A 13,474-nucleotide genomic window follows, 5' to 3' on the forward strand; every position below is an offset into this window, starting at 1 on the left:
CACACACACTCTCTGTCTCTCTCTTTTCCTCTCCTTCATTTTAGGGTGTAAAGCAAAACAAGAGTTCAAATAAAGTGTGCAAAGGTTACCCAACCCTATGATTAGGGGCATATAAATAAGGCCAATCCCTTTCCACTCCTAACCCCAATCATCATCCATGTGCTGTGTTTGGCCTACCTGGACCTACTCCCATTTAATGCAATTCCACATCCTCAACACACAAACCGAGTTTGCATCTTGACCAATTGTTTTTACGAGATCAGCCACAATTCACTAGTGTCCTAAGAGCATTGGAAGTACATGCTCGATACATGGGATGGGACCAACAAGTTCTGCCCCTCGATACAAAACGCATCTGTTCCTTTCTAGTAGGAGAGTGATCTTCCACCTAGATAAATTACCCTTTAATTTGTCCACAACACCATCTAACCTAGGTCATCTAACTAATGCCTAACTGTTTAAGCACCAAAACTACTGATTATACAACAACTCTGCTCCGAATTGAAGCAAAACAATCCCAGTTAATGCGAACAATGTAGGAACCAAATAATAACACTAGTAATAACACTAGTAATAGATTCAAATGATATATAATCAACAACAAACATCATTAAAGGGTGTAACCAAGATCGAATACCTAGCAATGTAGATATGTAACAGTAACACAAAGCAATGCAATCAAAGATGAATCCTCTACTCTTTAGTTACAGATTAAGCTAGTAAGATTTACAATTTTAGATGTTATCAATATTATTTGTAGGAGGTAAGAGATTTAGAACAATGGCTCATCAATTCAGGCATATTGAGCAATGAAGACCTTATGAATTCTTAAATGATGCACTTATTACATTGTGAAGAATAATGGAATCAAATTTATTCCCAGCTTAAATTCTACTTCATCCCCTTCTCTTCTCTCTGTTGGTGTTCTTGTAATATGGTATTCTTAGCTTGGGAATATTGAAAGTTGATTAAAGGACTCGTTTTTGTGTGTTTTAATGATAATAATAATGTTACCTTTCTGTACTTTACAAGAGGAAGCGGGTTAATTAGGAGGCGAAAGGGGCGCGGTGGGGGATGCCCTTTCGCCTCCTCGAGGTGGCCGGCGGCGGCGGAGGGGGTGCAGGACCACGGGTGTCGTGCGTTGTTCCTTCTCGCGATCCGCCGCCCCACCTCCCTCTCCTCCCGCCCTTGCTCTCTTCCGCCGCCGCCGTTGTCGATGACTCCCCGCCGCCGCCGCCGCCTTCGGCCGCCTCGTCGCCGGGGGTGAGCAAGAAGGTCGCGTCTCCGTTCTTCTTTATCCCCACCAACTACATTAGTTTTCCCGACGACCGGGAGGTCAATAGATTCGGATCGATTAGGTCTCTAGGGCGAATCGATGACGATGTGATGCGAGAAGGGAAGGAGGAACAGGGGCAGTTGAACTAACCTTGCATCCGAGGGAGCAAAACCGGAAGGGATCGAGGAGGGAGCGGGCACAGATCTCACATATGTGAGGGGACGAGGCGGAAGAGGAGGCGCCGCCGCCGCCGCCGCCGCCGCTGCCGCCCCCTCGCCCGCCACCGCGCGGCTGCGGGCGCTCGTTGAGGAACAACACCCTCGCGCTGTTGATGACGTATGTCTGAACGCCGCTGATGTCCAATTCCTTCTGGATCTCTGCTACCCGCACCACGTCGTGGTACGACGACCGCCGTATCTGCAGCCGGCAGCCCAAAAACCCCCTTATCACCACCGACATTGCACAAAACGAAAGAAAAAAAAATAAAGGGACAAAGAGGGAGGGGAAAGAATCAAATCTAGGGCTAGGATGAGGAGGAAGCACAATACGGCGACCGACCTGGATGACACGGTGGCCGGAGTGGCGATCGGAGCGGCAATAAAAGCAGAAGGAGGAAGCGGAACCGCCGCAATCAAGGCAGAACATGTTGCACTCGCTGCGGGGCGCGTCGGGGTGGACAGGGCAAGCGGCAAAGAAATGGGTGGAGAGCAGGGGCTCCAGCCACGGCGGCACCAGCGACGCCGCCACCCGCCTCATCATCATCGCCGCGCCGCCAGCTCGATGCGGCAGCCGCCGTTCAATGCCGCTTCCGCGAGACGGCGGCTGAGCTCCACCAGCGACCGTAACCGAAATGGTGTGCCGGGGGAGAAAAAGGGGCAAAAAAAGGAAAGAGAAAGAGAGAGAGACTTTTGAACTCAGCAACGCAAGCGAGATGCAACGAACCGAAGCAACGGGAACGGCGAGCTCTCTAACATATTAAACCGAGACACAGATCAAAATCAACGGCTGTATCGTGCCAAGAGTTGACGAGGACGACCCACGGCCGTCCGATTCCTCTGTTCTCTCCGCCACCGCTTCCTAAGCGCAAGGTTAAGGTTGGGAAATCCTAGACGAGAATCCGCTGCCCGTAAACGAACACCAGACGTCGACCTTTCATGCCTTATTAATCGACACGTCTATCCCTGACGCAATTATACTCGAGTGCGTAGGACGCAACATGGAGGCGATCCTGGACCTGCACCACGTGGCGTGACGTATGGCCAGGGGCGGCGTGGAGCGAAGGGTCGTCCCGTTGCATTGCGTGCGCGCGCGCGTGTGCGTGCCGCCGTCAATTCTGATTCTCCCGCTAGCCTCGACCATTTTGACTCCGCCGTCGTCAACGGAGCACAAAAATTACCCACGTAAAATTATTAATATTATTTATTTATTTTAATAAAATTAATTGATAGTGTATGCAAAATAAAATTTATATTTTTAAAAATAAAAAGAAAAATGAAAATTAGAGTGATTAGTGGGAAGGATGATGGAGAATAATAAATGAGTTGGATTAATGTGGTGCAGCTGGACCTGGGTGGCCCTGCATTGCTGTATCTGATAGCCCTACTCCATCTAATTTATATTCTAATTCATTGCCTAACCATGTGCTTATGGAATATATATAACGCCATTCATTTTATTTCCAACTTATTTTCCTTTAACATTTTCAAAATATTCAAGGACCATTCTTTTCATTTTTACTAAATACTCATTTTTTTAAATTACCTAATCTAACTGTTTTTGTATAAAAAAAAATAAAAACTTTGTTTTATTTCTATTTAATATTAAACTCTGCAAGGAGCGCAATGGACATAAGAAAGGGTGGCACATCCCTTTCATTATTTTTCTTTTAAAAAAATGTATAATTTTTTAGTATTTATAAAAAAAAGTTTGGGAGCAATATATCTTACAATTTGTTCGATAATTATGTTTTATTAGAGATATTAATGATACCATTTGTTGTTTGATCGAGACCATTGCAATGTTCATCCTATTTTGTGAACCAACACCTCGCTAAAAGTCTTAATTGATGAATCATATCAACCCCAAAAGATCTCGTGAGTTAGGGAGAAAGTGTGGTCCATGGGATAGGCGTGCACATGGCTCATGCGAAGGTAACATGGTGGCGCGACGAGTACGTAATGGGTTGATCGGGTTTAGTTCTTTACTCGAATAAGCAAAGTAGTTAGCTTTGAAGGGAAGAAGGACAAGGTGTAAATGTGGATGTTTGGTTTAATTTTGGGAATTAACTTTGTTCTACAAAAACAGGCGTGAAGTGTGATTGCCAACGCAAGAGTTATAGTTGAGGAGTAGATGAAAAGAAAAGAAATTGTAGTTCAATATGAAAAAAAAAAAAAAAAAAAACCCCACTTGATTTTTAAAAAATAATTGATGATAAATTGAGATTTGACGAGTTTAAAAAAATAATAAAAAAATTATTTACCTTATAATTTTCAAAATATATTATTATTTTTTGTTAATATTAATTTACCCATATATATTAATTGTTTGGCTATCTTGCCTAACTTGTTCAAAATTAATTAAATTATTCAACATGTTCATAAATTTCAAATCTCTATATTCAACTTCATTTATGTCATCATCATTTTCTATATCAGTCCCTACAAATACATTTTTTTAAGATGCATGCATAATCGTTTTACCATACTACAACAAAGTAGTATTTTCTTATTATTATTTTTAAAATAACATAAATAATTAAAACATTACTTGACAACAAGAATAATAAATAAAAATAAACATTACTTGACAAAATTAGCCAAGCAAATTGCCTCTATACTTGGAAATAGTGACTTAAAAGAGAAGCTAACAACTTCCCTACAGTTGAGTGCTCCTCAAGGAGTAAAATAATTCAAATAAGAATGCAAATAGTCAAGAAATAAGGATTGATTTATTTTAATTGAAATTCATTTAAAAAAAATAAAATGTAAGTTTTAGAACCATGTCTAAAATAAGATTAGCAAAGAATGATATATCCATGTTGGCATCTCATTTTCATGTTATGTGGTATGTTGCTTGAATCCATAGAAAAATAATGGCATTAAAATTGGACCAGAAACCTAACAATCACAATGACTAATCTTCTCTCTCACTTGGGGTGAGCAAACCCTACAATCATGGAATGGTGAGCAATCGACTCTTTGTTTTGTCGCTAGCTCTAGTGATATTCTTTAGCTATTATGGGCTCATAGTTATACTCTAATAAGAAATATTTTAGCTAACTTACTCTTCATGCCGTGCAAGTTTGGTGGAGAAAAGTGAAAAGTTTTGTTGGTGGCCATTCTTAAGTCCTAATCAACTATATATAGAAACAAAACATCCCAACCATACTCTGGACCCCACTTTTCAATTGATCTTCAAATTCTAATGGCATCAACCATACTTAACATCCAAATACTTCCTAGATAGTAGGTACTACAATCTAAATGTTTACTCAGCATCCAGAAGAGAACAAGCTGAGGCTTGAACAGAAACCAAACATGATTAAGGTACAAAGAGATAGATAGCACTCATTTGGAGCAATTGCAAGAGTAATCCTCAGCTTTCAGTGGCTAGTTTCTGTTTCTTTGGCATGCGGTAGCTGCCGACAACACAGGCATGATCTCTTTCAAATGGTTCCAATGTGACTTGCTCAGACGGTTTGAATTGTTCAGCCTGCAATTTCTTCACTTCTTGGGCAAAAACAGCCTCAGCAGGAACCGTGGAGTCGATGCAGTTGGCCTATAATACAATGCAAACAGAAGGCTTAACATGAGCATTGAATAGTTATAATACATTTCCATAAGACCAAAATGATCATAGTATGGAAAGCATAAAGACGAAAGTAAAATCAAGAGTACCTTAATTGAAATTACAAAATGTCCACCGTTCTTCAAGAAATAAGAAGCATTCAGAGCTAAGATACGTGCCTGCAGGAACACTAAAGATAATGAAAACTTGCAAGATCGTGTATGGATGGTAATATTGCAATTAAGAATGGTAATACATTCAGCTCTCACTAGTTTTTTTTCCTTAACAATAAATTGATCAGATTCCCTGACAATTCACTTAGTTACATAGAATGACAAAGAACTATAGGACCATTAAAGAAGTAATAGATCCTAGCTCTTGTTAATTATGTTAATTTCTTATAAAATTAACATAATGAAGTTGAAAATTAGCATAGTAATTTTGCCAATGAGTGTGTTGTAACCAAAATGGACAACTGATATATTAATTCCGAATGGTGTTAATTTACAAATGATATTTAAGCTAACTAAACAGATAAGATATAAAGAACCCAAGAAAACTTTGACATGGAGGAAAATAAGTTTATAAGCATCATGATTCATATAAGAAATGCTTATAAGCATCGATTGAAATTGACATAAATCTTAAAAAACAGAAAGGAAAAAAAGGTTCATAGTTAAAATCCAATCTTAAATTGAAGTTGAACTGTGCAATTGTTACAAAATTTGATCAAAAGTAATGACAGAGCCATAACGTGAAAGATATATTCAAGAAGGATATCAATCACTTCAACTGAAGCCAAAATCATTTTATCAATGCATCAATGAAAACCAGCATGCAAAAAATGAGACCACTATATTAATCTGTTAGTAAAAAATGAATATGTTAAAAAACACTAGTGCTACGATCCTTACCTGATCAGGCCCAGCACACATCAACCATGCCAACCAACTCCATTATGGGAATTACAAGAGTATGTTTTTTAGCCATATTAAAGAGATCTCTACCACTGTGTGAAATTTTCACCGCAAGAGAAAAGAAAGAAATAGCATAGGAAGATTTTACAAAACAAAAGGAAAATAACTTAACAAATATCAAGATATACAAAATCTAATAATAGTATAATGTTAAAGATTTAAAGTGATATTTGTTAATATTGCAAATATTTATAGTAAGCTAAATTCCCTTTGTGGAAATGCCTATGTGCATCAGAGACTCGATTCTGCATCATCCATGATGTCCTGAAGGGGAATCCGAGTAACTTCATCATATGCATCAAAGTTCATAATCAAAGTTGAAATAAAATCTTTAAAAACGAAAAATTAAATATCAAAGTACATACAAACAAAAAACTTCCAATGAACATTGTGGATAGGGTGGCATGTTGAAATTTTATAGCAGTTAGTAACTTCAAGAAGGATATCAATAGCTTCAACAAAGTTGAAATCATTTTATTCATATATCATCAAAGAAACACAAAAAAGAATAATATATGTTGCGCAAAGAAGAATAATGGTTGAATACCAATCAAAAAATCTAGTTAATACATAAAACTACAAATCATAATAAAAAGTTGTATCAATGCAATGGTATGCTAAACAACACTAGTGCTAAAATCATTACCTGATCAGGCTGAGCCACATCTGAAAAGACAACATCAACCATGCCAACTAACATCCTATATCTAGCCGGATGTCTAGCATCCTCTATTATGGGAATTACATTGGTATGCTTTTTCGCCATGTTTACAAGATCTCTACCACTTCTATGTGAAAATTCCACCGCATACACAACTCCTGTCTGTGAACAGGCATTATAATGAGAAAAACATTTTGAGTTGGTGTTTATACAATCAAATTAGCACTAGAAAACAAAATATTCAGCAGGTAGACAGACTTACAGGTCCAACAATGTCAGAAACATGAGACACCGTGGTCCCTGATGCAGCACCAAGATAAAGTACACGAGTTCCAGGAGCCTAAATACAAAACATAAAATTAGTGTCAATAGAATAAACCAAAGAACATAATATAGAACAATAAAGAAAACACCATGTGAAAAATCAGGTTCCATCTTGGGTTTGACAAACAGTCAAGAATGAATAATGAGATGGTCATAATCAAGTATTCCAGACTGCACCTAGATACATAACACATAATAAACCAACATGATAAGCAATCATAAAAGCAAAAAATTATTAATCGAACTAGATGTTTTACAAAGCACAAATGAATTTTTTTAAGAAATATATGACTTCTCTGAGACGACTGCTTACTAGTAGAGCTCAACACCTTGCTCAAGTTTTAACAGGGCATATCAGAAATTCAAAACTCAAAGCAAAAAAAAAAAAAAAAACCAACAAAGAGAGACAAACAAGAAATCAGAGGACATAAATAATCGAGCCATTATAGTTAAACCACCAGAAAGAGAACAGCAAAAAGAACTTTTTTTAATGTCTAGTACACAGCCAATAGTATCTTTTTGCTTAACAATAAGCAGAGGAAAAAACGAGAACGTAGTTACTAACATAAACTTACTATAAGACCATCTAACTGCACCTTAATCAAAGATGAATGACTAGCAATCCAGTTACTCGAGTAATCATGGGCAACTTACAATCCAAATGTTGTCCACGCCACCAAGAATAGCAGCTGCAAGTTTTGATCGGAAAGGATTCCATATCCTGTACTCAACTTTAGTCCCATCTTCATTCTAGAATGCAGTAAAGTTTAAATTTCACTACTAAAGAAAACACAACGACAAGAAGAAATGTGAAGACAGATGAACAACCTGAACAGAAACTCGCTTCTCTCCATAAACAGATTCACCAGGTACCATGTTCTTCGTGCAGAGTGCGTCTTCCTTCCCTTTAGCCACGAAAACTCCGTCGTGCCTGTGTGGCTGGACAACGACCTTACTCCCGCCCTTCATCCCCCCACCGCGGCCTCCCCCGCGTCCTCTTCCTCCCCTACCTCCTCGTCCGCCGCCACGGCCCCTTCCACCCCCACGGCCTTCACCACCACCGCCTCGACCTCCCGTACCTCTCCCCCTGCCTCTCCCTCCACCTCCATCGCTCCGGCCCCTGAAGCTACCACCGCCTGACAACAATCATCCAAACTTTGAAAAAAATAATGGTAAAACAAAAGATGATTGCTTTAGCTATCACTAGGATGGCAGGGAGATTCAGACCTCTTGGAGGTCTCATGTCGGCGGCTAAGAAATCGGCAACAAGGAGGAACAAGGTGATGCAAAGGATACCCAGGACTGATGGTATATATAGAGACGGCAGCTTAGGGTTTTGGGTTTTGGCGATGGACCAAAAAAGTGTGAGCAGGCAGCGCTATTGAATCGTGGCCGTTGGTTGTGATCTGGTCCCAAAACAAGGACGAGCCAAATCCATATTCCATAATTGTCATGTTCTACTGGTGCGTTTAATTATAAGTTATACATAAAAATTTTATTTATTTATTTAAGATTATAAATAAAAATTTTATTTAATTTAGATAATTGATGATTTATAAGTAATGATATATGATTGACACGTCAATAAAAGATACATATAATTCAGAATCAGAAAATCTTAAAAAAATGATTTGAGCCAAACATTATCTAAGGATGTATTTGGTTGGAGAGATCCATAATAACTTTGATTATCTATTCAAAATTATCAACGAAAACTTAGGCAGGATCTCTGATCAATACTTTACAGACCAAAGGATGAACTAAAGGATGATTGATTGATTTGGATAAACCCCATTTGTTAAACAGGTAGGGTCTATCTAAATTAACTAATCAATATAGTGCTCCATCTTCTGGACCACACTTTACGATCCAGAGGATCTCTTCTCACGAAAACTTTATTTGATTTAGGTAATTGATGATTTTCGAGTAATGTTCCATGTTTGACACGTCAGTAAAAAGGACATACAATCTGGAATCGGAAAATCTTATAAAACTAATGTTTTTCTTGATTATAAGGTTAACGAATTTTTTTTTCAAAAATATCCTCTAATAAAAGAAAAAACGTGAAAAAAAGCAAAAACACACGATAAATAAATAAATAAATAAATAAATATTTATTGTAAAAAAAATTAAAAAAACAGTAAAAAAGAGAAAAAAGGAAAAAATATAAAACCGCAAAAAATAAAAATAAAAAAAGCGTAAAAAAAAAGAAAAAAATGAAAAAAAGAAACATAAAAAAGAAAAAGTACAAAAATACATAAAAAAAAAGAAAAACATAAAGTTTAAATAATAATAATAATAATAATAATAATGATTAATTTTATAACTGAGGGTAATATAGTAATATATTACTATGTTATTCATTAAAACCTTCAAACAAATAAATTTTTATTGTATTATCTAGGTTGAACCAAACAATATTTGTTTATATTTTATTTTCCATAATCTTGGTTATGTGATTACCTAGCAATCACATAATCAAGATTATAAATGATAACTTGAACCAAACGCACCTAAGAGTTATCATACATCATTCAACATTATCATCTAGATCATCTAGTTTACTATACTCAAATGTATATTAGTATATCAAATTTTATAATGATTGTTAGTAAGTTGGAGATGTCTACACATAGGGCATCTTTTGATGCAAGGTTTATAAGAAATTTATAAAATAAAAAAAGTTGAATAAAAACTCTTAAATTATTATATAGGTGAGGTTTGAGATTTATAGTTCAAGAGTAGTAGTAAAAACTCAAATATGCTCTTTTATATCAAAATTGATATAATATGCATGGAATCATATAACTGTATAATATGAATTTGATCACAAAAGATTCATTTAAAGCTTTAACCATTAAAGATGTTTTAATAACTTTTTATATTATTGATATGATATATTGGAATTATAAAAAAAAATTCATTTAGAGCTCTAACAATTGGAGATGCCCTTAAAGCATCCATAGTAGATTCAGAGCTCCCATGACCTACGTAACCATGGAGCTGCTCCTTCATTTTTTTTTTAATATTAAAATATTATTTTAGTTTGTTTTTAAAAGGAGATATTGATAGGTTTTTTACAGTGAGATCCATAAAGGAGTTGTTGAGAGGTTTTTTGACAGTGGAGAGATGTGTAGGGTTTTCTTTATCACGCCTCGGATGTATACTTGTCTGACAGAACGAACGGTACATTCTAGTGACAATGTACGATACAACATGGTATTAGTCCACAACACGGACATAAATACACACCGAGAGATAAAATATAGCGATAACCATATAGAGGGATTTACACAATCCCCTCACAACCTATAAAACACAAATGACTAGTATGACTTACACAACAAGTATAAGTCCGAATAAAAGGACATCACAAGGCTAAAATCCACAAACGAAATAAAATGTAAATATAAACAATAAGATAATGGAGAAAACACGATCTCGAGTGTGATATAGGACTGGCAACCAAGATCTCTAAGCGACATAAACATCCTCTATCTACTAACTTGGAAGGTCAAAGAAAAACAATGGGTAGTGAGTACAAAATACTTAGCGAGTATAAGAAGATAGTGCATGATACTAATATATAAAGAAATCAAATAATACAGTACTTACTACAAAAATAAGAGTGTCACTGTAATCGTCTATTAGTCAAACCATAAACAATATCATAACCCTCTAACCTACTCAACTAGGTGTAACCCATAAATTGAGAGTACATATTGAACATCCAAACCTACACGAACAAATAGATAAGTGGAATACAACAAGCTTATATCAAGTCCTAATTAGCATAACGTGCTAACACAAATGAGTCTCGTGGACAGTCAGGGTATATAAATACTTACTGTTCGCAAGAGAACGTTCTACCACGGATGGTCCCATGGGCAGACAAGATGAGGTAGCTATCTAGCTCTTCAGCCACTGCTGCGGGAGAATGCTTTACCACGGATGGTCCCGTGGTAGTCAGGATATGTAAACAATCACTGTCTATGGGAGAACACTCTACCACTAATAGTTTTGTGGGCAGACGGGGCATGTAAACAGTCATTGATTGCGGGAGAATGCCCTACCACGGATGATCTCGTGGACAAACAAGATATATAACGTGACTATTTAGCTATAGACTATGCTGAACACACTATCATAGATGGTCATGTGGACAGTCATATGCATCATGACTATTGATGACTTTCTCAACTATGAATGGAAGACAATGGTCGACATGGTATATTAACGGTCGTTGATGACTCTCTCAACCATGAATGAGAGACAATGGTTAATAGATTATACTAACGATCACTGACGACTCTCTTCATCAGGAATAAGAGACAATGATCTTCGGGACATAACAATGGAATGCTGAACAAAAAGTGAATAATCAGATCCAATATAAGGCCTCTATAGCTACGACTCGATCTAACCTTACTAGCGTATAGACATAAGCCTAAATAACAAATGAAGGTCTAATAGGATACTTGATATCCTAAACTACGGTATGTTAGCACTAATACACTAGCATGGATAAGTATTAAGTCGGTAACCTAGTTCAATATTTTACAACTATACTATGGTATAATATCGCTAGCATAAAAGTACAAATGACCATAAATAGCATGGATAACGAGACTGCATGGATATTAAAATAGACTAAAACAAGTACAAGTAGGAAAGACCGACTCAAGGAACAAATGGAGTGGAGTAAGGTAAGCAAATAAGTGCTACCTAATCAATATATATATAAGCCGATATGATCATGCACTAAAATCAAAGATCTAAAGAAAAAAAGTAGGAACTACACACGTCAAATCTAGGTTGTGTCAAATAACTCCCATGACAAGATACTCGTCTCAATTTAGGTTCTTGCATCAAAATGCATAATTTAACTTACTATATATGTAACAACTAGCTAATCTCAATCCTAAACTAGTTTAGGGAAAGACCAAATGGAATCATCATTAATTAACTTTAATTAATAATTAACTTCAATCTATCCCAACTCCTTATTTAGATTCCATCTTACCCATCATTAACCTTATATAAAACAATTTGTAATTCATTTATGAATTAGCTTAATTCACAACCCATTTGTTCTTAATAGTTGTCTAGATTAATATCAAATGATCCATTAATCAAACTAGCATTTACTCCATCTGCTAATAATATTCTATAGATCCAATAATTCTATACTACCTCAATTTAAATCATACGTTTATTCATTATTTAAATCTAATTAGTAATACATTCAGTTTTGGTTAGCACGCGAAGTACCCAAATGTAGTTTTAAGTCCATGCATTAACTGTTCAACTTATCCTTGCTAAATCCATGACCAAAGATGAACATCATTACCCTACTACTACTTTGATGGTGATCCACAATGTCTGGTAGCAGGTCACGGATGAAGAGAGATATCGGCGAGGGTTCTTCGAATAGTGGCGATCTTGCTATGGCAGCAACAATGATTGCTTGGTTGAATCAAGGAAGAAAACGACAGTAGGGTAAAAGAAATTCGTCGGTGCCTTACTCGTGGCTGGCGCAAGTGAGAGGTAGTGGTAGATGGCTAGCTCGGCACATGCAAAGGAACCATAGCACACAGAGAGATAAATGCTCTCTCAACGACCTACAGCATCGGCGTGGATGGCGATGTCAACGTTTGGCGACAACACTCGAGGAAAGGGTAGAAGTGATGGTTCAGTGCAAGGAGGCTGTGAAGGCGATTGAGTTATGTCGGGGCTTAGAGGGTAGGGCGGCGACAGCAGCTGTTTGGCGCGAGCAAGCTGAGAGAGGGTCTGCCGCTACTCTTGTCATTGTTGCGCCTGGCGCTGGTGACTAGGAGCTACACCAGAGACGTTCGGCTCTTCATAGTGGTTGGTGTTGATACCTAGAGACTAGTGGCACATGTGAGAGGGGCGACGCACACAGTGACAGCATGAGGAGTTCGGGAGAGAAATGTAATGTTCATCCATTTTCGTTTTCCATTTTATACTTTATTTAATTAATTAACTAATGATTTAATTTAATTAAATCTTTAATTAATCAATCTCCTCCCTTAATAATTTCATACAACCTATTTTTACTTCAAAAAATATTCTAAATATTCCCAATAATTTCTATAAGGTTATTTCTCAAATAGTAATTATTATTTTATTATTATTTATCATTGTATCTTATATTTTTAATTTTGACATACACTGATGCGACATCAAATGAGCTCATGGATAGCTTCCATGATTATGAATGCTCTTACACTATTCAAGATTTCAAGTGACAGAAAAGGGAATAGACTTCACTCCCTAGATACTTCATTTGTTGGAGTAATAAAGGTGAAGTTTGTTATGAACTACTCGAAGTTCAGATGATAGTTACGTATCTCGAACTATAAACATTATGTTACAACGCTTCAACCCTTAACCCGGTGATGTTTAACGATAGTCTTCTTTTTGTTTTTC

At 36.9% G+C, this 13,474-nt stretch overlaps 2 protein-coding genes and 1 non-coding gene across 3 annotated transcripts; all 3 read right to left on the bottom strand.

Moving 5' to 3' along the window:
• Positions 1 to 802: 802 nt before the first annotated feature.
• LOC122018649 (protein RGF1 INDUCIBLE TRANSCRIPTION FACTOR 1-like) lies at positions 803 to 2,242 on the bottom strand. The gene is made up of 3 exons (XM_042576028.1): positions 1,835 to 2,242; positions 1,427 to 1,693; positions 803 to 1,307 (listed from the first exon to the last, which is right to left on the bottom strand). The coding sequence occupies exons 1-3, from the start codon at positions 2,036 to 2,038 to the stop codon at positions 1,047 to 1,049; spliced, it is 732 nt and encodes a 243-aa protein (XP_042431962.1). The 5' UTR covers positions 2,039 to 2,242; the 3' UTR covers positions 803 to 1,046.
• A 2,418-nt stretch (positions 2,243 to 4,660) lies between these two features.
• Positions 4,661 to 8,305, bottom strand: LOC122021317 (rRNA 2'-O-methyltransferase fibrillarin 2-like). Its single transcript, XM_042579433.1, has 7 exons — positions 8,252 to 8,305; positions 7,853 to 8,160; positions 7,679 to 7,774; positions 6,963 to 7,040; positions 6,686 to 6,862; positions 5,173 to 5,241; positions 4,661 to 5,053 (listed from the first exon to the last, which is right to left on the bottom strand). Exons 1-7 carry the CDS (start codon positions 8,265 to 8,267, stop codon positions 4,871 to 4,873), a joined length of 927 nt encoding a protein of 308 aa, XP_042435367.1. The 5' UTR covers positions 8,268 to 8,305; the 3' UTR covers positions 4,661 to 4,870.
• LOC122022159 lies at positions 6,267 to 6,338 on the bottom strand. Its single transcript, XR_006122887.1, has one exon. It is a non-coding gene; the product is annotated as a small nucleolar RNA snoR60 (small nucleolar RNA).
• Positions 8,306 to 13,474: the final 5,169 nt, after the last annotated feature.

Source organism: Zingiber officinale, chromosome 9A, assembly GCF_018446385.1.
Source record: "Zingiber officinale cultivar Zhangliang chromosome 9A, Zo_v1.1, whole genome shotgun sequence".
Lineage (NCBI taxonomy): Eukaryota > Viridiplantae > Streptophyta > Magnoliopsida > Zingiberales > Zingiberaceae > Zingiber > Zingiber officinale.